Source organism: Larimichthys crocea, chromosome VI (genome assembly GCF_000972845.2).
Source record: "Larimichthys crocea isolate SSNF chromosome VI, L_crocea_2.0, whole genome shotgun sequence".
Taxonomy (NCBI): Eukaryota; Metazoa; Chordata; class Actinopteri; family Sciaenidae; genus Larimichthys; species Larimichthys crocea.
In genome coordinates this window covers 10,570,693-10,591,926 of record NC_040016.1, presented here as the reverse complement: position 1 = coordinate 10,591,926, position 21,234 = coordinate 10,570,693, and the positions used below count along the sequence as shown (strand labels likewise).

Here is a 21,234-nt window from a genome sequence, read left to right as displayed (position 1 = left end):
TCTGTGCTTATATGGATTATTCTCTAACTGCACTATATTATGTTTTTGCTGATCCTGATCCTGATCCTTGTCCAGTGCTACAGACAGCGTTACATTGCTTGCACAGGACTTTGGTTTAATTCTGCAGTGTCAACATTAAATCAGATACCAGAGGGTGAATAATGCATTCTTTCCCTTTTCAGCAGAGGTTGAACAATAGAATACTTTGTAGGGCAGGTGTGCCAGCTTGGCCTTGTTGTTCTACAGAACTCCCGCTGTAGTCGCAGGAGGAGCGCTACAGAGAAAAATGCTGAGCTAGTTTTGCTATAGCAGCCAGCAGGTAAAGCTGTAGTGAAGATTGCCATTTCACACCGCTCCGCTCTGCAGCCTCACGGGTGGATTGAAGGCCGATATGAAAACTGAGATGGGTTGCTGAGAAGCCTGATGTGTAAAGCCAGGATCAAATTATATTGCTTTTTACCCTGTGACACATTCAAAAGTGGTGTAACTTTAAACACAAACAGATACTGAATCCTTGCAACACAGACAAGCTGTCTTCGATGCTTGTGAGTGTGTTCACTCACACAAGGTACAAATACTGGATCTGTGCATCTGCTTGTGCTACACTGTATGCACACAGTGCCTAGGTGGTGCAGAGCTGCCGTGAGTTAGAACAGGGCAATGCTGCAAAGTCATAGAGGCCTTAATAGCATGATTCTGCCCGTCTTGTTAGTAAGGCCTGGTTAAATGCAGCAGCTCATTATAAATAGAAAGCAATTTCCTCCTCAGGCGGAACGCAGGGCAAAAGATTGGGGTCCTTCTACCACCAGGAGGCACAAGTGAGTAACATGTAGCGAGCGCACACATATCCGCACAAAAGCTGTCACTTAGTTTCTATTTAGCTCACTTTTTGTTTTTTATTGCTCCTCCTTTCTTGAGTCATTTCACCTGCAATAGTATGAAGCGCACACACCATGCATCCTGCACGTGTCTTCTCCGCACCCACCTTGTCTAGGGGACAGACAAATTGTCTGCAACCCTCCTGCCTTTGCTTTAAGGTCATTTCTGACTTATCTATCTGAGACTCAACACCCCAGGCAGCTCCTGCTGAAGGTAGCCGAGCAAAACAATGACCTTTTCTTGGTGGATATGATTCATACATCTCATCCTTCGTAAGCCAACACGCAGCGAATTGCGTCTGGTATCATGTAGTGTTTGCCCCGTACCACTGTCATTGCATAACTCCGCATAGCTATTTATTTTAGTGGGGACAAAAGGACGCAACATGTGAAGACAGTAGTGTCTGCTCACTTGAGAGGTCGTTTCGAGACCAGCAGAGAAATTACAGTTTTGAATCAGCTTGACATTTGGATGCTGTTGCAATTGAGAAGATGAGCATTTTAAAAAACATTTAGCCAAATCAACGATTAAAGAAAATCTACGGGTATTGTTGTTCATGGAACAGGAAGACAGAGGGGCTGATGAACACAAACATACATGCTGTACACGTTGGTTTTATTGAGTACCTTTATTTAATATCTGATAGTTATGAAAAAAACGATTTCCTTTGTTGTTGACATGGGAGATCATTGTGCACAACTGCCTCCGCTGTTTAATTTAACAAGTTAAATTAGTTTACAGTAATGATAGTTACATGCTCACCATCTCCCAGTAATGTAACATTACTGTGATTTCTACTATGGCACACAATCAGACAACACAGCTCATTTCATTACAGTATGTAGTGCTCCATGGGCTCCGTGCCAGTCAAACAGTGCATATTGTTACATTGTTATATAATGGAAAGTTCCTAATGTTGCTGTTTGCCACAGTCGTGTACGTGCGTGATGGATGAAGCAGTTGGCTGTGCCTGTGTGTGTGTGTGTGCGTGTGTGTGTGTAATGGCTGGCACAAGTGGCAACGTCTGGACTGTGGACTCCCATAGAGATGATGGTAGAAGTATGTGTTTAGTCACTTAACGTAGCTGCTCATTTGTGGCTCACACTAGCTCTGTCCCTGCTTGTTATCTTGAATGTGTATTTCTGCATGTGTGTGCAAGTGTGAGAGTGTGTTTGTTTGTCTGTGTGTACGTGTGTGTGTGTACGTGTGTGTGTGAGGGAGGGAGGGAGAGGCAGAGAAAGGGAGAGTAAAGAGGGAGTCAGAGCTTTGTGTGTGTGAAAGTGCAGCCATGATAAAGTACAACAGCAGAGCGTGTTAACAGTGCGTGCGTCAAACAGGCCTTCTTAAAGGGAAACGGCAGGCAAATTATGAATGAATTAATTTGTTTCTCAGGCTGTAAATAACACAGTCACCACCAAATACAATAGGTGGCTTTTTTATTTGGGAGTTTGTTCCACAGAAGAGGAGCTTGATAGATGAAAGCTCTGGCTCCCAGTCTACTTTTGGAGACTATAGGAACCACAAGGAACCCAGCATCCTGAGAGCGCAGTGTTCTACAGGGGTAGTAAGGTACTATGAGCTCTTTTAGATATGATGGTGCCTGACCATGAAGAGCTTTGTATGTAAGCAGCAGGATTTTAAATATAGGAGAGATGTGATCTCTGATCTTGGTTCCTGTCAGAACACGTGCAGCAGCATTGTGAATTAACTAAATAGTCCTAAGAGACTAAATGGAGCAGCCTGATAACAAAGAGTTACAATAGTCCAGATAGATAGATAGACTGTAGGATGAATGCACTTCATTTTTCACTGCAATGCTAATGTTATATAACAGCATTTTTCTGGTTAACATAATTGCACATTCTGACATATTTGGACTTTAGATTTGTGAGTTTCAAGACAGGAAAATTACAGTTGCAACTCGTAACCTGTCAGTTTAAAGATAAATAACATTGTAATTTGTAAGAAAAGGGTTAGTGAAGGTCGATACATTGTATAAATGACAGGAAATGACAAAAGAGTGAAAAACCAGAGGTGAAGATCACGACTCACTTTGATACTTTTGCTCCGCTCAGTTTTGTTGTCACCGACGATGTAATTTGTTCACTTTTGTTCCCTAAGGCTGAATCACTGTTTATATGCACTTTAGTAGCTACCAGTTCAGTAGTATGTTCAGTCTGTGTGTTCAGTACAAATCCTATACCTATACAAGCACGAATATATCAGCAGAGTGCACCTATTATTTATTATTTGTGAGTTATACTTGTTTCGGGGGCTTTTGCAGTCTTTTCAAGGGTTTTCAATGAGGAAATAATTCACCTATAAGAGGCTGACAAAAATGACTGATTTGTTCACTTATAATAGTGATTTAAGAGTATTTGTTGGTACATGAGATGAACACCTCATATAAAGTTGGACTTCAGTGTTGTCTTGTGTTTCCTTTGGTTTGAAAAATAACTGGTTTCTTGGTTAGATCAATACATGGTGTTAAAACATACATTGGTTTTATCATATATAACAATTAAAAACAAAACACATACACATACCTCACACTTATTTAAATTTACTTTGCTGACTTTTCCGAAATGTGCGCATGTGTGTGTGTGTGTGTGTGTGCGCGCATGCTTGGGCTTGTGTGTATGAGGGAGACTGAAGTCGACAGAGTGAGAGAGACGAATTTAACGTGCGAGGCGTGATAACTGAAGATGACACAAAATGGGAAGAGACTGAACAATGGAGAGAGGTCGCAAACCCAGACAGAGACATGGAGACACCTGTACAGTTTTGTCTTCCCTGATAGTCTTTATCAATCACGTCATGCTGATAATAATGTCACATCAGTACAGATACCGTTACTGATTGATTTTTTAAATATTCAACTGAAGCTCTGTCCACTGCCTGCTTGACCCAAAGCTATGAAATCGCAATAAAACTGAAGAGCTGGACTGATTGATTAACAAGCAACAGAGAACATATTTCAGGGATCTTACTTTCATTTCCTGAGTTCAGCCTTCAGTTTTGGTTTCCATGACAGCTGCTGTCATATGGGCACACATCTGCAAGCACTTGTCTGTTCGCCAAGGATCACTAACGTTCACAGACCTGCAAATGAACCACAAAGAAACAAACAAGAAGAGGGTGAGCCCGTCTTTACATTTGACATTTGCATTATATGTGTTTATGTGTGTGTCCATATTTGTGAGGAGTGACAGGAATGCGTGGGCTTGACTGAATAAGAATGTGTATTTATTCCTCATCCGGTGTTGCAGCATTCAGGTTGCAGATTTACTATTTGTCACATGCATACACAGGCGCAATGAAACAACATCAGGGGAAGTTTTGACGGTTTTGCTAATGAGTTCAGCCCAAACGTCACTATCTGAATTCTGAAAACCTCTTTACAACCTCAGCAGATTGAAGCCTTTTGGCTGACAGGCTCTGCAGAGGTTGTACGCTGCCTTTAAAATATTGTGACTATTACTGTGCTGAGCTGTTACTGTCTAAAGCAAACCCTCTGGTCTCTTGACAGCTGCAGCATTTTACCTCTTCGAGCCAACGACTACATTGGCGTTGTGTCAACCGCGCGACTTTAGGGCAAAACCAAACTTATGTAACAAATATTCAGTGCTATATTTTCTTATCTTTGCAGAGACCTTCACTCGGTAGTGTGGGTATTCTTATGACGACCTGCACTTGAAGTGTTTTCCTGCCTGCCCCCACAGTACTGCACATACACACACACGCACCCATAAATTTGTGTGTACACATACCACCACATGGGCCCAGCTATATAGAGCAATAAAGAAGAGATTGTGCGGCGCATTATGGGGGTTTTCTTTGTAATACAGTTGCTGGATTTCAGTTTAATGCAATTAGAAAGAAGACATTTTGTCACTGCTGTTGTTAAAGAACTTGTTAAACAGTAAAAGCAATGTAGAGACACGAGGATGACACAGTCTACGTTTTCTTGTAGAAAAATATCAGGAAAGTAAGAATGAACTGTGATAAAATGTCAAATTTAAAACGACTGTTCCAGCATCAGCTGGTAATGCAACACGCTTTATTCAAACATAAACACAAAAACCCCATGCGTAACACATATAAGAACATGCATGTCAATATAGGCTGCACACTTAAGACCCCCACCGCCCCCCCCCGGCTTGGTTGGATGGCACTGACTGATCCATACAGACAGGAGAAGGAAAGAGAGATGGAGAGAGCGAGGGGGAGGGAGGTGTAGCAGTGATGTGGAAAGTCCTACATAATATATTCTCTTTATGTGCAGAATCCGATGCAAGATGACATTCTAACGTTTCTGTGACACTCAGAGGAAATCTGCTCTCAAACCGTCCCCACTGCAGAGTTGTGGTTGGTTTACGGTCATGTATTGGCTGCTGTGTTGTCTCTTTCTGCTGCGTATGTGCTGTATGTTTACTCTCCACTGCACTATATATATGGCTTACGCTGCTATTGGTATTATTGCTTGCAGTTTGTCGTGTTTGCTCTGCTTGTGAGTGCTCTGGTTGCACACAGATATCAAACATGCGTGATGTCACTCTGACTCATGTGACTGTGGGCTCGTTGCCACATGCTCAGATGCGGTTTTTCATACACGCACATGTAGTAACACTCAGGTGGTCATGTGATCAGAAGTACATTTAATAGACAGCACAGTTTATTTGGTAGAGAATTCATATTATAGCAGCAAAAATGTGTTTTTTTTAATGTATTAGTTTTTAGAAATTGAATCTGCATTAATTGCTTTGAGTCATTTATCTTAAGAAAGAGTGCCAACATTTTCTGGTCTCAGCTTTTTTAGCCGTCTACACTTCAGAAAGTGAATATCTTTGGGGTTTGGACGGTTGGTTTGCACTAAATAAGACAGTATTACATTAAAATTGGCTTAATATTATAGTTGTGTTAACTAGCAGCTGTGTTGACGAGCAACCTTGACCCTACAATGATCACTGTTGGAATTTATTTCCATTCTTTTATGACACATTTCTCTTCTCTATTCTAATGTCATGCCAGTGATGGAATATGGATATATTTTATGGCCACAGGCCTCCTTCCAGTTTCTTCGTGCCTTCATTACTTCAATAAAGCATTGAGATTTATTACAGACATTCAGTGAAGTTGACTGCCCTGCCTGGTTGACTTGTAATTTATTGGTTATTTTATAACTAACTGGAATCAGGGGGAGTAGCTACTGTAGCTCTGTCCAAAGATGAAGGTGAAAATCACACTGCCAGCAACGCTCATACTCATGCTTTGTTTTGTAAAGATTAAATTAACATATATAACATTTTAGCTGTTTCCCCCTGCTTCCAGTCTTTATGCTAAGCTAAGATTACGACAGGTTATAAGCATATAAATGCCAAACCCTTTAAATCTTTTATTCTGTTTGTCTCTCTTCAGGAAGATTCAATTTGACGCAGGCTTTATTTACATATTAAATGATAATGCTTGAAAGATGGTGCTGTAATTTCAAGACAAGCTGTTTTATTGTGTTTTTTATGACTCCATTTCCACTTTTTATTATTAAGAACAAAATCTAATTGGTGATTTTCTGCGTGTAGATACACAGAGCCTCATGATCACTGTGCACAAGCCCATCTGAATTCATAATAGGTTTTACATTGCCGCTGTCCGCACTGGCTCGGTCATATGGCAAGTTATGTGGAAGAATGCATGGTTCAGCGGGTTAGCATCCTTTGTCATATGGTGATCTGAGCTGTGGGAGTCTGTGAGATGAACCGAGTTGTGCCTGTAGACATGACCACTCACCCTGTGGAGGGCTTGTACGGCTCTGGGAATTGAGGGGAACATGCATTATGCCGTGTGGTATCTTTTATTATGTTTATTATGTGAAGTAAGCATGCATTTTAGGACATAAACATGTGGCCTGTAAGTGTAAGCGAATAGCAGTAAGTGAACATATTAATTGCTGATCATTTACATATACTGCATGAGACAAACGAGCATACTACAGTAAGTCTCTTTACAGCACAAATAAACTAAGATGAGTCAGAGATATTTATGGTCATCCCCAAAGGCCTCTTTCCTCACTCTCTTTCTCTGTCTCTCTCTCTCTCTCTATTACTGCTCGCAGTTTAACGTGTTGATGATTGAATAAATTGCTGGTTAATTGAGAGGGGATGGTGATCATTTGCTATTATATTTAACATGCTTTCACAAACCAGGAAGTGGTAATTTGCATAAATTTACTGTGCGTTGGGGAGATAAAACCTGCACTGACAACATACTGCATGCTGGTTTTAGTGTTTTTACAATTATGACTTAATTACTACTGTGGATTTATATTTTTCATTCTGCATTCACTGAGAAAATGCATCCACATCACGGTATTTTATACTCTGCAGAAGACAAATTAAAAAAAAAACATGCTGAATATTTTTTCCTCTTTGTACTTATTGTCCATCACTTTCCTACCATCCTTGTAAGAATGGTTCTGATCTCGCTGCTCCGCGTGGCCCGGAGCTTGCTCTGTCAAAGAGGCAGCAGCTGTAAGCTTAACACAACCTTTTACTTCACTAACAAAAAGGGCCCATGTCTCTTATTGTGGGCTAAGTGCTTCTCACAATCTGCAGTAAACTGTTGGGAAAACGAGCCCCCACAGCCCACAGCGCTCTTGCGTTTATGGTGTCCACAGAGAACACAGAGCACGGGATTACGGACTCCCTCGGGCGGAAGAGGTTATTATGTATAAAATAATATACATGTATGTGTGTGGATTTTAGCTTTTGTCTGTATTGTGTAGTATAAGAACCCAGCGGACATCTCGTGCGAAAAGTTAAAGAGTGTTGCATTGACAGACAGATATGAATACCAGCCTGTGTGCGGCGTTTTTTTTACATTGACCTGCCTCATGCATAAAGGATGAAAAGGGCCTCTCTCTCTGGTTTCATATCTCCAGGGATGTCCCAGGACTGTCCTAAATAGCTGAGTCACCATGTGGTGTGTCCACCTCCAGCGTTTCACACATTTCACTTCCCTAACATGCACATAGCACCTTTATCTAGCGACTGTATGTGTGCCTCTGTTGTCCGCTTACCGACCTCAACCTTGATGTTCCCGTGTTCTGTTTGTCTTTGAAACAACCAGAGAAAGGCACAGCGCTGAGTTACATCACTGGTTCTAATCTCTACATGTCCTCTAAAAACATTCAGTCTTTTTCAGTCAAAGTGTGTTTGTCCCTTTTTCAACCTCTCTCATACATTCATGCATCGGTGAACAAGAGATCTCTGACTGTTCAGTTTAGTGAATCAGTCTTTTTTACCCATTCTGTGCCGTTTTCTCCTTATTTGTGCCTTTGCCCTTTTTTTTCTTACAAAAACGGCGCAGTGCTGAGTTGCAAAAGATTACTAGGTGACTGTGCCTGTGCAAAGCCGAGCTACTTTTCTTTTTTTTTACCTTACTCTCACATATTATCAATTAATATTCCAAGCAGATGATACTTATTTTTGGATTAAGAGCTGACTAGTTATTCAGAAGGTACATGCCTGTCAACTTTATTCTTTGTGACGTATTAGCAGAATGTTCAGTCTTTTGAAGTAACATAACACTTCATAAAGCCATAAACCATAAAGACAAACTGCTTCTGGCCTTTTCAGTCTTGATTTGAGGTTAAAAACACTGTTCTTCTTACCTTTTTTTTCAACCTAGATTGAAACTCCAAATGTTTTTCTACGCCTAGCACAAATTTCTCATATTGTCATGGTTTTCATAGTCTCTCTGTGAATATGTGCTGAGACAAGTGTTGGAAGTGTGAGAACCGGATCAGATCAGAATGAGGTCAAGGTAAGAGTTCGCTGCTCTGGTTAAAGGATGTTCAACGCAGTTCGACTGAATGAGTATTTTTACCGCTTGACTTTCAAATGTTAAAGAAAATCAACATGTGACGCTGGTGAACTTTTCTGAGGTTTGTTTTTTTACATTCTAATGTATCTATATCATATTTTGTTGTGTTTTGAACAAATAGGTATTGGAATGCTTTAGATTATGACCTGCAGTGTACACCCACATAGGTGAAGGGGAAGAAGATACCATACATTTCTAATATTATGGGGTACAGTATAACATAGTACACACTGTACATTGTGGGCAGTAATCTAAAATGACCAAATAAAGTATTGGACTTTACTCTCTCTTACTCTTTACTCCATTGTACACATTCATCAGCACCAGAGAGCTGACTTGAAATGTTCAGATACATTTTCAGCATCAGATTAATTTCTTTAATTTGTTTGTATCTGTGCGTATTGTCCACAATACACATTAATATAATGCTCACACTGCTTGTTTTATAATAATATATCGTATCTACTTTCTGTTAAATATATGTTGTTCTTTTCTTTCCTCTGTGTGTGTCTGCAGGAAACAGTTGAGTATGCCTTCCTCATCATTTTCACAATTGAGACCTTTCTGAAGATTATCGCTTATGGTCTGGTGATGCACCAAAACGCATATGTGCGAAACGGTTGGAACATGCTGGATTTCGTCATTGTCGTCATAGGGTAAGTCCTCCGGTTCATGGTACCTTATCATTGAACATACTCTATAATACGTTTAATTAAACCTATCACCTGCTCATGCAAGCTCGTCCAAACGTGTCCTTTTACAGACCACGTCATGGGGTTTTGTTATTTTAGTTTGCACTTCAATCTCAGTTTGACAGTTTCTGAGAGCGGCAATCAGTGTTAAAGTTAAAGTTGCTTAAGCTTCTGCTACAAGCGGCCAAGTGCTAATAGAGACCCTCATACACCCACAGTATATGACCCAGAAAAGACAGAGAGAATAAATCAGAGCTTTACCACCACTGGAGTGAGTCACCATCTCTCCATACTTCATCTCTTCTCCCATTTTCCCCTCGTCTCTCCTCTCACTGACAGTCTTTCTCTCAAACTCTCCCATCCTGCTCTGCTTTGTCTTTGCAACTCTTTCTTCTACTTCCCCCTTCAGTTTTGATCCCTTAAATGCTTCATGCTTTACCCTTCCCCATCTCACTCTGCCCTCATTCCTATCTCCTGTGCACTCTCCTCTGGTTATCTTCATCCTTATTGCAGCTTCTCTTTTCTCTATTTTCCTTCCTCTCTCTCTCTCTCTCTCTCTCTCTCTCTCTCTCTCTCTCTGTCTGTCTCTCCTCTAACACACACAGTCCAGTGGGTAGCTGGGTCAGATCTCTGTCTGTGTGCAGCATGAAGGCTTGATCTGCCATGCAGTCAAACGCAAAGACGGCTGCTCCTGCTACGAAGAGTGACTGTTGCTGCTAAATCACTGAACTGCCACGCCAAAACAATGCTGGCAGTATCAGATGTCAAAACACAGCTGTGTCAGGATGGCTCTGAAATATAAATTCATGTCGAAGGTCAAAGTTCTGTTCACTTCACAACCGGCTTCAATGCAACTGTGTGTCTTGTAGATTAAAGTGGGGCATGAGAGGTTAGATCATAATTGCTCAAAGACTCAGCCTGGCTTTATTGAAAGCTCTTTGTTCAATCATGCCCTTCATAGAGATGAAAGTGTTGAAAGAAAATACTGAAGGCTTGTAAGGTATGTTGTTGAAAAACCATGAAAAAGATCATCATATTACAAAGGACGTGGGCGCTTTGCAATAAACATAGAGGTAACAGTAAGGTTGTGTAAAAACATTTAGTAAATCTTGAGGGTAGTTAGACATGAACAATTATAAGATAGGAAACTTCTATGTTAAAAGCTCTGAAACTACACATAATGTATTCTTAAAGCAGCACTAAGCACTGAGCGTGCATTCAGACAAGATTAATAGCTTTTTATTTCTCTGATTAACCAGCTTTATCAAGGCCGGCGCTCACTTACTGTTATTGTTACTGTATGTCTGTCGACCAAAGCGCTCTCTCTCTCTCTCTCTTTCGCAAACCAAATCAAATTAAAGACACAGAGAGACATTTCAGGCTGTCTGTGGAGGTTTGACCTATCACAGCGTCTGATTGGCAGCCGGAGTGTGACGTCGGGCTCCGTTTTTTTTGTTGGATCTGGGTCATTTTTATAGATTTGGATGTAAATTTAATGTGTTTTTATACAGGACAGAAAAGTTTAAATTTAAGTTTAAGTTAGTTTATAAAATGATTGTAAAGAATATTCAATTCAAAATTTAAAACAGATTTAATAATCCCGCTGGGAGCAAGTTGTTTGAAGCAGCAACACAGAAACACAGAATCATACAAACATACAGATAAAAATACAAGGGAGCTAAATGAGGAAGAGTCAATAAATATATCAAATCAAATCAAATCAAATCAAATCAGATTTTATTTGTATAGCCCAAAGTCACAAAGTACATTTGCCTCAGAGGGCTTTACAATCTGTACAGGGAGTGACACCCTCTGTCCTTAGACCCTCAGTTCGAGTGAGGAAAAACCTGCCCACATAAAACTCTTTATATAATTATAATCAATCATAGAAATAAGAATACTTGATTTGTAGTAATTGTGCTAATAAATTTAGCACTACTTGAATCACTTTTTATGAAAGCGACTCTCAGGTAGACTCAGTAAAAGATGTCGATGTGTGAAGCACATGACTGGATGAGTAATGAAACCCCGGGAACAGGCGGTCAGTCTTACAGCTGTGACTCAGTATAACGTAAGCCTGAGCGGACTGCGCTTATAGGCCCTCAGAACTCCTTCCAGCCTCGATCGGCAGCTTCATTCACCGACTTTAGTCCACAGCTTTGATGTGATGTGTCGAGATGATTTCCCCTCTTGGCTAGGTGAGGGATGTCTAACTGACTGTAATAAAATGTCCTCTCTCGTGGTGAGAGATTCATTTACTACGGATTTCTCTTTGTGAATACAGTAGAAAACATTCATTTATCTGCTGTTTACATGTGTGCTGTTTGTTTACTTGAGACGGAGGGAGTGAGGTGACCAGACCTGACTTAATAGCGAAAAGAAAGGTTTTAAAGCATACTGTCAACATTTTGAACCTACCAGTCTCTTAACATTAACCGTGAATTGTGTTTAATATACTGTATGTGTGGTCTTATTAACTGTATCCTGGTGATATCAGTATGTTTTGTAGGTGGCACATATTACATTGTAGTTCCACAGCGAAATTATACATTGAGGGATCAAGAACAGTAAAATATAAACCCTCTCATCCCAGGGAGAGTAAGAAGGGTGGTATGTTTTAGAAAGGTTTATGACAGAACCTGTTTAGAGTCAGTGGCATTATTAAAAAATAATCAAATCAGGATGTTTCATTTACTGTTAAAGGTGTTTTCATGTGTAATGTGTAGTCCTGACTGACATTACTGATGTGCAAGAGAACAATGGCGTGTGTGTGAAGTCCATTTTTGAAGTAAACGAGTTATTGTTTAAATTAAATGTTCAGTAACATAAATTAGTACTCACATATAGGCGAATACACTATACATTCATCATTATCTGGTGCTTGTTTTTAGAACTAAGCGTCCACCACAGAACCACAACTTAACCACTTTAATGTACTATAATATTTTACTGTTAATAAAATTAGTTGAGTTTTGAAAGATGAAGTGCATAAAAGTACCAAGAGAAAATTTATTCATGATTTGGAAAACAACAATAAAATGACACGAAACACTACAACATAATAATATCTATGTGTTCTTTTCAGTGCTTGGCGTTGTTTCTCATCAAGACATTTACATACTTTATATGAAAACTTTGCAGTCGGACAAAATCTGCTAATCTTGCTCTTGATTGATTAATAAGTTGTGTTTTCTAAAAAAATAAATTCTTGTTCCATTTGTCTAACAGTCTAAATCCCCAAAGATATTCAGTTTGCTTTCATATATGACAAATAAAGGTTGCAGATACTCACATTTGGAGGTTAGAACTGCTGAATGTTTTACATTTCCTTCCTTGAAAATGAACTAAATCAATGAATCGACCATCAAAATAGTTGCAGATTATTTGAAGAATTGACTAATCATTTCAGCTGTGCTAATATTGGAACATACAACATCACAGTTCACATGTTGCACAGTGTGTTTTCCCTGATAAACTAAGACGTGAGGTTCTTTCTTTGTTTTCTGACAGACTCTTCAGTGTTGTCTTGGAGCTTTTGACCAAAGAGGAGAAGTCAGATGGCGCCGAAGTTGAAATTGAACATCCGTCAATGCACGGGCATGGGGGTAAACCAGGTGGATTTGATGTTAAAGCCCTTCGAGCCTTCCGAGTGCTGCGACCCCTGCGGCTGGTCTCAGGAGTACCCAGTACGTAGTGAGGACTGCTGAGCTGCACATGAAAACATACAGACAACCCCTGTAAACCCAGTGTAACCTTCCCCGAGGACAAAACATCTATTGAACATCCACATCAGTGCCCTAGAGACGCGAGCTGTGGGTGTAATAAAACCAAACAAACTCAGAGTAAACACGTCTGACACATTTTTGAAGTATATGTGGTTCTGTAGTACTGTTATCTGAAATATATACTGAAACTGGATCACAACTGTAGAAATGTTTTTTTCCTGCTTGAGGGAAAAAAAATTCTACAGTAGGCCACATCTGTTATTGACAGTGTTTAATTTTTAATTTATTTATTTTATATTTAAATCATCATCATGCCATCATGACTTATAAGCTTTCAACAGAAACTGGTGCCAACTGACACTTGCAGCTGTATTTTCTCACTCCATGCATCATGTACACACCTGCGAGTACAGCTAGGCATCATATAACGTATGTATAATTATTTTCCTCCTTTCTTAGGTTTACAGGTGGTGTTGAACTCCATCATTAAAGCCATGGTCCCTCTCCTTCACATTGCTCTTCTGGTCTTGTTTGTCATCATCATCTATGCTATTATTGGATTGGAGCTTTTCATCGGTAAAATGCACGCAACCTGCTATATTCCTGCGACAGGTAACACCCTCTTGATTGTCTGTTACATGTAATAACGAATCCACTTTCTGATCTTATACATCTTGGACAGACTTCTGTAACAAGCAACTATTTTATATTCAAAGGAGTCCTCTTTTAAAGCTACTGTACATTATTTATTGTTATTGTTATTGAATTCTCAACAAATATCAAGATGCATGACGTGACATAACCTGAGTAATGTTTAATCTGACAGCGTGTTGGCCCATCTTAACAGGTATAAACAATTCATCAAGACAGATTGAAATCGCTTTGTCTCAAATGGGAACCAAAACAACATCAGTGTATTTCTAGTTTCAACTTCATGGCAAAAAGGACACAAGGTCCTTGTCACTGTTTTCAGATCACCTGGTGGCCACTGGCCAGGTTTTTCTCTCTTGCTGCTTAGGCACTTAAAAAAAAAATCAGTGTTCAGTGTTTTTTGCCCTGCCTCGTCCATTACACCGTTCTGCATGTTAATTCAAGTAATGCCGATTGATGTTTGAATGAATGTTTTCCTCAAGAAGTGCAGCTTTCTCACATGAGAATGGAGGTGGTTACATTACGCCTGTTTATAATCCGGATCAACCTTTCTTTTTCTTTCCTTATAGAGATATAACAGGGCTTTTTATGTCTTTACTTAGATAGAAAAACTAAAGAAACTGTAAAGAAAGTAGAAGAAATTTGTAGGCCAGATATAACGGTAAATTGTAACCATGATGGGGCCCTTGTGTTCTGATGATACATTCTCTCTGTAGGTATGATAGCAGAGGAGGAACCAGCTCCATGTGCGATCTCAGGGCACGGGCGCCAATGCCCCATCAATGGCAGCATGTGCAGGGAGGGCTGGCACGGTCCCAACGGTGGCATCACTAACTTTGACAACTTCCTGTTTGCTATGCTCACAGTGTTTCAGTGCATCACCATGGAGGGCTGGACAGACGTGCTGTACTGGGTGAGTGCTCTCGCTCTCTGCCCTCCCAGTTCAATATCCCGTTACTGTCACACGCCTTTAGCTTAAACGTCCACTCAGATCAGACACGCGACAGTAATGTGAGTGACACTGTGATGATGAAGCTGCTGATAATTTCCAGAGGCAGCTCTTATCACCCTCATATGATTGATTGACTAAATGATTGAACGCATTCAACACCTGACAATAACAACATCATGCTATCTTGGCACTTGAAATATTCGAGATCTCTTTTCATCTGGTGAAATTTGAATCTAACTTTTCCTCTGCTCTTTTGTTCTGACAGTTTTCTACCTTTAACAGTTGATTTCACTCTTTTCTTTCTCTCTTCCCACTCCTCCTCTTCTTCTGTGGTGGTGATGGTGGTGGTGATGCTTGTGCCTCCAGATGAATGATGCTATGGGCTTTGAGCTTCCATGGGTGTACTTTGTCAGTCTTGTGATCTTCGGCTCCTTTTTCGTACTTAACCTGGTTTTGGGTGTGTTGAGCGGGTAAGCACCTTCCTCTTTTCAAACGGAGACCTTCTGCCTTATTTCAGGCCGGAGACTCTCTGTTCTTGTATGTGTTTCTGTCTGTTAACTGGCTACCTTTGGCTCCTGTAGGTCAATGACGCCATTGGATGGGAAACACCTTGGATTTATTTTGTTAGCCTGATCATACTGGGCTCCTTTTTCGTGTTAAACCTTGTGTTGGGTGTGCTAAGTGGGTAAGAGGCAACTTGTGCAGTGGTTTTGGCCTGCAGTGTGCAAAGCATGTATGCAATGATTTGTAAAATTACTTATTATGTAGTGTTAGCATAAAAATAAGTATATTTGCTGCAGACTCTTGTGCTGTAAGCCACTCAAAATGCACAGATCCTGGCAATTTTTATTCCAACCTATGATTGGCTATTATGTGTTAGGCCCTCAATATGAATGTATATTCTCTCTTCTCTGACCTCTGTTGACGTCAAACTATCACGTCCTTTCCACGGCAACTGCAAAGTGAGCGTTTCCTCCCCCACCCCGTCGTCAACCCACCCAACCTCCTGAGAGAGAAATTAATCTTATTCCTCGCCCTTCACTCCCTCTGCGCTCCTAAGCTCTCTCAAACCCCCAGTTTGCTTTCCCAGCTCTGTGGAGTGGGGGTGGGGTATTACAGTAGAATTAACTCTGGATGGTTGACCAGCCAGCAAAGCCTGATTTAAAAAAAAAAAAAGCCAATAAGGTTAACACAATCATCAACTTAGACACGTGTGCGGTCCTGTCAGCTGCTTAAAATAGGTCTAATTTATTATCTGCATCAACTTTCAAAGTGCAGTTTTACAAATGCCACTTTGCCAAGTTTCTTCCTCGTTTTTTACGTTTGACTTTTTTTCATTATCACAGCTGAAATACATATTTTTCTCAGTAATGACAATATCCCGACCACGGTATGAATATATTTACCTCCTGCCTTTCTCAGTACACATTGTAGTTTCCACAGTTGTAAATAATCTATGAATTTAGATGCTGTGCTAATGTTGCATGTCTCCTGAAATCATCTGTCTAGCTAAATTGCCTTTTGTGTATGATTAAGATGCTCGCCTGAAGCTGATAAGCTACTGTACTGACGGGGTCTAAATATAGAGCTCTTGTCTTTCAAAGGTGTACATCTCCCTCCAGTGGCTAGGGTTCACAAGGCACTGAGAGGAGACTGTGATTGAAGAGAATATATAGGAAATATATATCCAAGATTCTTTCATTTATTGTTGTGAACGTCCTATTCTTATAGATGATTTCGTATTATTTTTATTTTATGTGGAAAAATCTTTTTGTCGTTTGCTGTGAAATAAGTGTGTGTGTGTGTGTGTGTGTGTGTATCTTTACCCAAGTTATGTATATATTTCTGATCATTCATACACTCCTGTGTATTTGTATGTGTCTGCGTGTTTCGTCCATGTGCGTTTCTATAAAACCAGAGAGTTCTCCAAGGAGAGAGAGAAGGCCAAAGCTCGTGGAGACTTCCAGAAGCTGCGCGAGAAGCAGCAGCTGGAGGAGGATCTGAAGGGTTATCTGGACTGGATCACTCAGGCTGAAGACATCGACCCCGACAACGAGGATGAGGCCGAAGAGGGCAGCAAACGCAACCGTAAGCACCTTCTCCCAACCCCCCTCCGTCATGCAGTAGTGCTGCGCTGGCATCACATGCACCCGTCGATACAGCAAACTGATCGAACCTGCCACATTAAGAAGAATATCCAGCAGTGTGCATTATTGTTGGCTTGAGGGGGTGTGATTTTTGCAACTATAATTAGGCCTATATTTATATAATCAGGATGTTAAAGAGTGAACAGAAATCTCTAATGTGTCATAGTGTGTGAGTGAAAACAATGAAACAAAACAGAGGATTAGCTGTAATTCATATTTATCCCCACTCTGTTTGAATTCGTGTGTCGGTTTGGGTGTAACACGCTCTATTTTTCTTATCGCCCCAGAAAACTGCTCAATCACAAGACATTACTTTATCTAGCACAGATACGCAGGGTATTAATTAGGTAAAAAGCTCACAATCAGAAACATCAATCCACCAGAGAGGAGAGAAATTCAACTTTCTTCACCAACAGTAGCATCAATAGTCGCGTAACGCAATTCATGCAAACCTTCTGTGGGTCTGTTTATCCTTTTAAAAAGTCATTTTCTAGGAATTATAGGAAATCGCTAACTGAAGCAGAAGTAGATGAAGCAGTTTAATCAAAAGTGGCTGCAAGTTCGAAGTCAGTTACACCAGCGGAAACGCTGAATACTCCTTGGTGATTGACATTTAAAGGTATAATTTGATTGATGATGTGATTTTCCCTTCATAATGCAAAATTTGTGCTATAAGAGACTTTCTTGGCCATGCGCCGAAGCAATGCACACACAGACCCTTTGATACATCTCTGCACATGCAGTATGTACAACATATGAAAGGTGTTTGAAGAAGAGAACATTCACAACATTTTTATCTGTCACTGATGGAACTGGAGCACACTGTGAGCCCCACTAGAGCGTATCTGAGAAGGGAAAATGAAAAAATAAATATATTACTTGAGCAGTAGAAAAAACTCTTAATCCAAATCCTCTTTATATAAGCAGCACACATGATGCATAACAGAGAAACTGCGACTGCTTCACCTTATAGTTTGAGCGTAGGATCTCGGTTTTTCGACTCTGTCTGCTCATCACGATCTCCCCTCATTTTTGATACACTGTGTCCATTTATTTTTGCCTCTCCCACCTGTGTCTTTTCCTCTTGTTATATTTGTCTAAAGTTAGATATTTGGTCTGCAGTTTTCATTACAGCAAACATTTACCATAAAGTGAAAGACTCCTGTGTTACGTGGAGGCAGGTCCATGCTGCTTTTCTTCAACATCCATCCTGGCTTTTGGTGTCTGTCGATGATACAGGAGCCCCTACTAACATGTTAACATGCAAATGCTTTAGTTTGCACCCTAACATGTTAGTACAGGACCTCGTCACCTGCGGGCGCTTCCAGTGACTAACAGCTCTCCATGTTGTTCTTCTGCCCTCCTCAGTGTCTGCAGCCAGTGTGGCTCCTGCTGCTCTTGTCGTTGTTGGATATTGATATTTTGAATACTGTTGTTGTCCTGTGGTGCTTGTCTGCTCTGACCCATTTTGATAGCAGTCCATTCTCGCCCTCCCCCTCCATGTCCCTCTGCTGTGCCGTTGTGTCTGAATGCATGGACTTGCATGCATTACACATGAAGGGGTGACTCTGGCTGACCTTACTGAGAAGAAGAAAGGAAGGTTTGGGTGGTTCAGCCAGTCGTCCGACACTCATGGTAAATCCTGTGGTTTCCCTCCAGTGTTCTCTAGCTCTTGCGAATGTGTATGCGTGTGTGTGTGTGTGCACCTGATAATGTGTGTCAGACCAAATGAACAAACAGTTCATTTAACTTAACATTGGTTTGGAACTTGAAAATACACAAAGTACCATATAAAAGATAAACTAATGTGCCTTGGATCGTCAAAGGTTTACCATTTGTTGTGGTGTTCAATCACCATCCTGCTGCTGCCTTGTGCTCCATCTTTGGAGCAAAGAATAAAAAATAAAATCAATCAAGAATCATTGATTTGTTCTTCGCAAATATTCCATTAGGAAATGAATTAACAAGGTAAACAGCAGAGGCCTGAAAATTCCAGTCGGAGCTTCTTACGTGACTGCTGAGTGAGTCTGTGTGTGTGTTGATGTGTGCAACCTATTGTATTACCTCATCACTTTGTGCTTTACTATTGTGTTTAACCTGTTGTGTCAGCCTTTTTCAGTTTTTTCCTTTTTCCCCTCCCTCTTTTGTTCTTTTTTAACGGACTACTAGTTCTAAATAAAGAAAGCCTATCATTTACCCGTTAAACGAGACTAATATGGAATAGAAATGCAGCCGGGTTTTATAGCCGGGCTCGCCCCATTTCCTCCCCATGTCCCATTTCAAAAGCAGGAGCTCAGTATGAATATAAGAAACAGGGCTAAACCCAGATCACTACTCCAGCAGTCAGCACTATTTTCAGAGCTGAGAGCTGTCCGACCACTCAGGAATCAAAGCCAACACGTCTGCATAAGCTAAGCAGCAGCGGCACACACCGCGCTCCCTCGTACGAGTTAAAGCACCGAGACGTTTCACACAGTTAATCATCATCTATCTGCACAGACACGCTTTTCTGCAGTACTTTGAGTGTAGCATTTCAGAGACAGCTTTAAGAACTCTGTCCTCCTCGGCCCGCTCCCTTCTTCCCCCTTTCCTCATTGTCTGCATCAGTCAGCCCTCGCAGAGCAGCTGTCCACTCTCCCGTCCCATGTCAGCTCTATTTCAGCACTTGGTAAATGATGCTAATGATGACAGTGATGCACCGCCACAGTGCTTAGATCCTTTTAGGTGAAAAATACAACTATTATTTGAAATCGTGAATTAATTGTGATGCACTAAGATGTCTTTTTCGCAGTGTAATCCTTTTTATATCTTTGCTGATTTAAAAAACATGTTCCTTTAGTGTATCTTTGTTTGGAAGAATCGCCTGATGTAATGCAAGCAGTCTCCATTTTATCTCTTTTCACACTTCTTCCCCCTGGGATGCGCTGCACTGTGTTTCATCTGAAGAATCTTGTGCCACTGCAAAGTGCATATGATTATATTTTTTGTAAATGTCTGCTTTGCTTGCTGCTGCAGCGAGCGTTCCGGCCAGCGAAACAGAATCTGTGAACACGGAGAATCAAAACGAGGAGGATGAAAAGACGCCGTGCTGCGGACCTCTTTGGTGAGAACGAATGGCACAACAAACCTTTTCAAAAAGCAAGAACACTGTGACTACTTTAAATTCAAGTACATCGGATTGCGGCCCTTTTCTGGTGTGACCATTGCTTTAGAGTTCAGTCCATCAATTTCTCACTTCACACACTGCTGTTGCCACATCTAATCCTCTAAGTGCTACTGTCTTTATGTTTTGATTTGTGGTTAAAGCAAACAACTTACTTACATGTTTATATTGTCTTCCTACCCTGTAATGCTACTGACTTCTGCAGATTTATGTTGATATTATCAATTAAACCTACTAACTAGTCAATGCTCTATCAAACCCATGCTACAATATGCATTTGTAAACTCTGATCAATTCTTTTTTTCAGTCAGAAAATTTCAAAGTCCAAGTTCAGGTCAGTATATTTGTGGGTCTGTGTCTCTGCATGATGCATATAGCTAATTACCATAGGCTTTGTGCCTGCATTAGATTATATATTTTTTTTATTTGTAAGTGCTTGGCTTTCATTTTACTGTATTTTAATGAGACTTTACTGGGGAAGATAAATCAACAGCTTTTATAAAGTCAGCATGTACCATAAAGTATTTTTAGAGAATAGTCTTACGCAGTATTTTTCAGCTCATTTACTGCACAGTATGACTTGCAAAAAATATATTGATGCAGTTCCCCCGTGGCTGTTCCCCCTCACTTGCCTGTATTCTTATTATTAAAAGAAACAAACAGTCGTGATTTCCTTAAAAAACACAGAGGAGATGTATTTTTTTGGTATTGTTTAGAACACAATAATCTATGTGACCAGATGTTATATTCTTCTAAATCTATTTAAAGGCCAGTTGAGTCACATTAGCGTTATTCCTCGCGCTGACGTAGATTTCTCCTCCTGCAGTCGGCGCTGGCGCCGCTGGAACAGGCTCTGCCGCAGGAATTGCCGGCTGGCTGTCAAATCGGTGACTTTCTACTGGCTGGTCATCATCCTGGTGTTCCTCAACACTCTCACCATATCATCAGAGCATTACAACCAGCCTTTGTGGCTGACACAAGTCCAAGGTGTGAACGGCAGTGACAGTACACGTCAAAGTCTGAATATAAAAAATGTATTACCTCATTTCACCTCACGTCTCTTTTTATTGGTTAGTGAGATATCTCAGGATATCAAGGATTACCTGAACATTTTTAGCAGCAGATACTCTTAACTGATAAGTTT

At 40.5% G+C, this 21,234-nt stretch overlaps 1 protein-coding gene across 1 annotated transcript in view; it reads left to right on the top strand.

Annotated features, from left to right (window-relative positions):
• cacna1da (calcium channel, voltage-dependent, L type, alpha 1D subunit, a) overlaps positions 1 to 21,234 on the top strand; it is a 54,771-nt gene that overhangs the window by 6,634 nt on the left and 26,903 nt on the right. Inside the window, exons 4-12 of the mRNA XM_019262509.2 lie at positions 9,277 to 9,416; positions 12,963 to 13,138; positions 13,637 to 13,789; positions 14,545 to 14,741; positions 15,147 to 15,250; positions 16,699 to 16,868; positions 19,943 to 20,030; positions 20,398 to 20,424; positions 20,917 to 21,077. Coding sequence (XP_019118054.2) covers positions 9,277 to 9,416; positions 12,963 to 13,138; positions 13,637 to 13,789; positions 14,545 to 14,741; positions 15,147 to 15,250; positions 16,699 to 16,868; positions 19,943 to 20,030; positions 20,398 to 20,424; positions 20,917 to 21,077 — 1,216 coding nt within the window. The remainder of the gene's footprint in view (positions 1 to 9,276; positions 9,417 to 12,962; positions 13,139 to 13,636; positions 13,790 to 14,544; positions 14,742 to 15,146; positions 15,251 to 16,698; positions 16,869 to 19,942; positions 20,031 to 20,397; positions 20,425 to 20,916; positions 21,078 to 21,234) is intronic.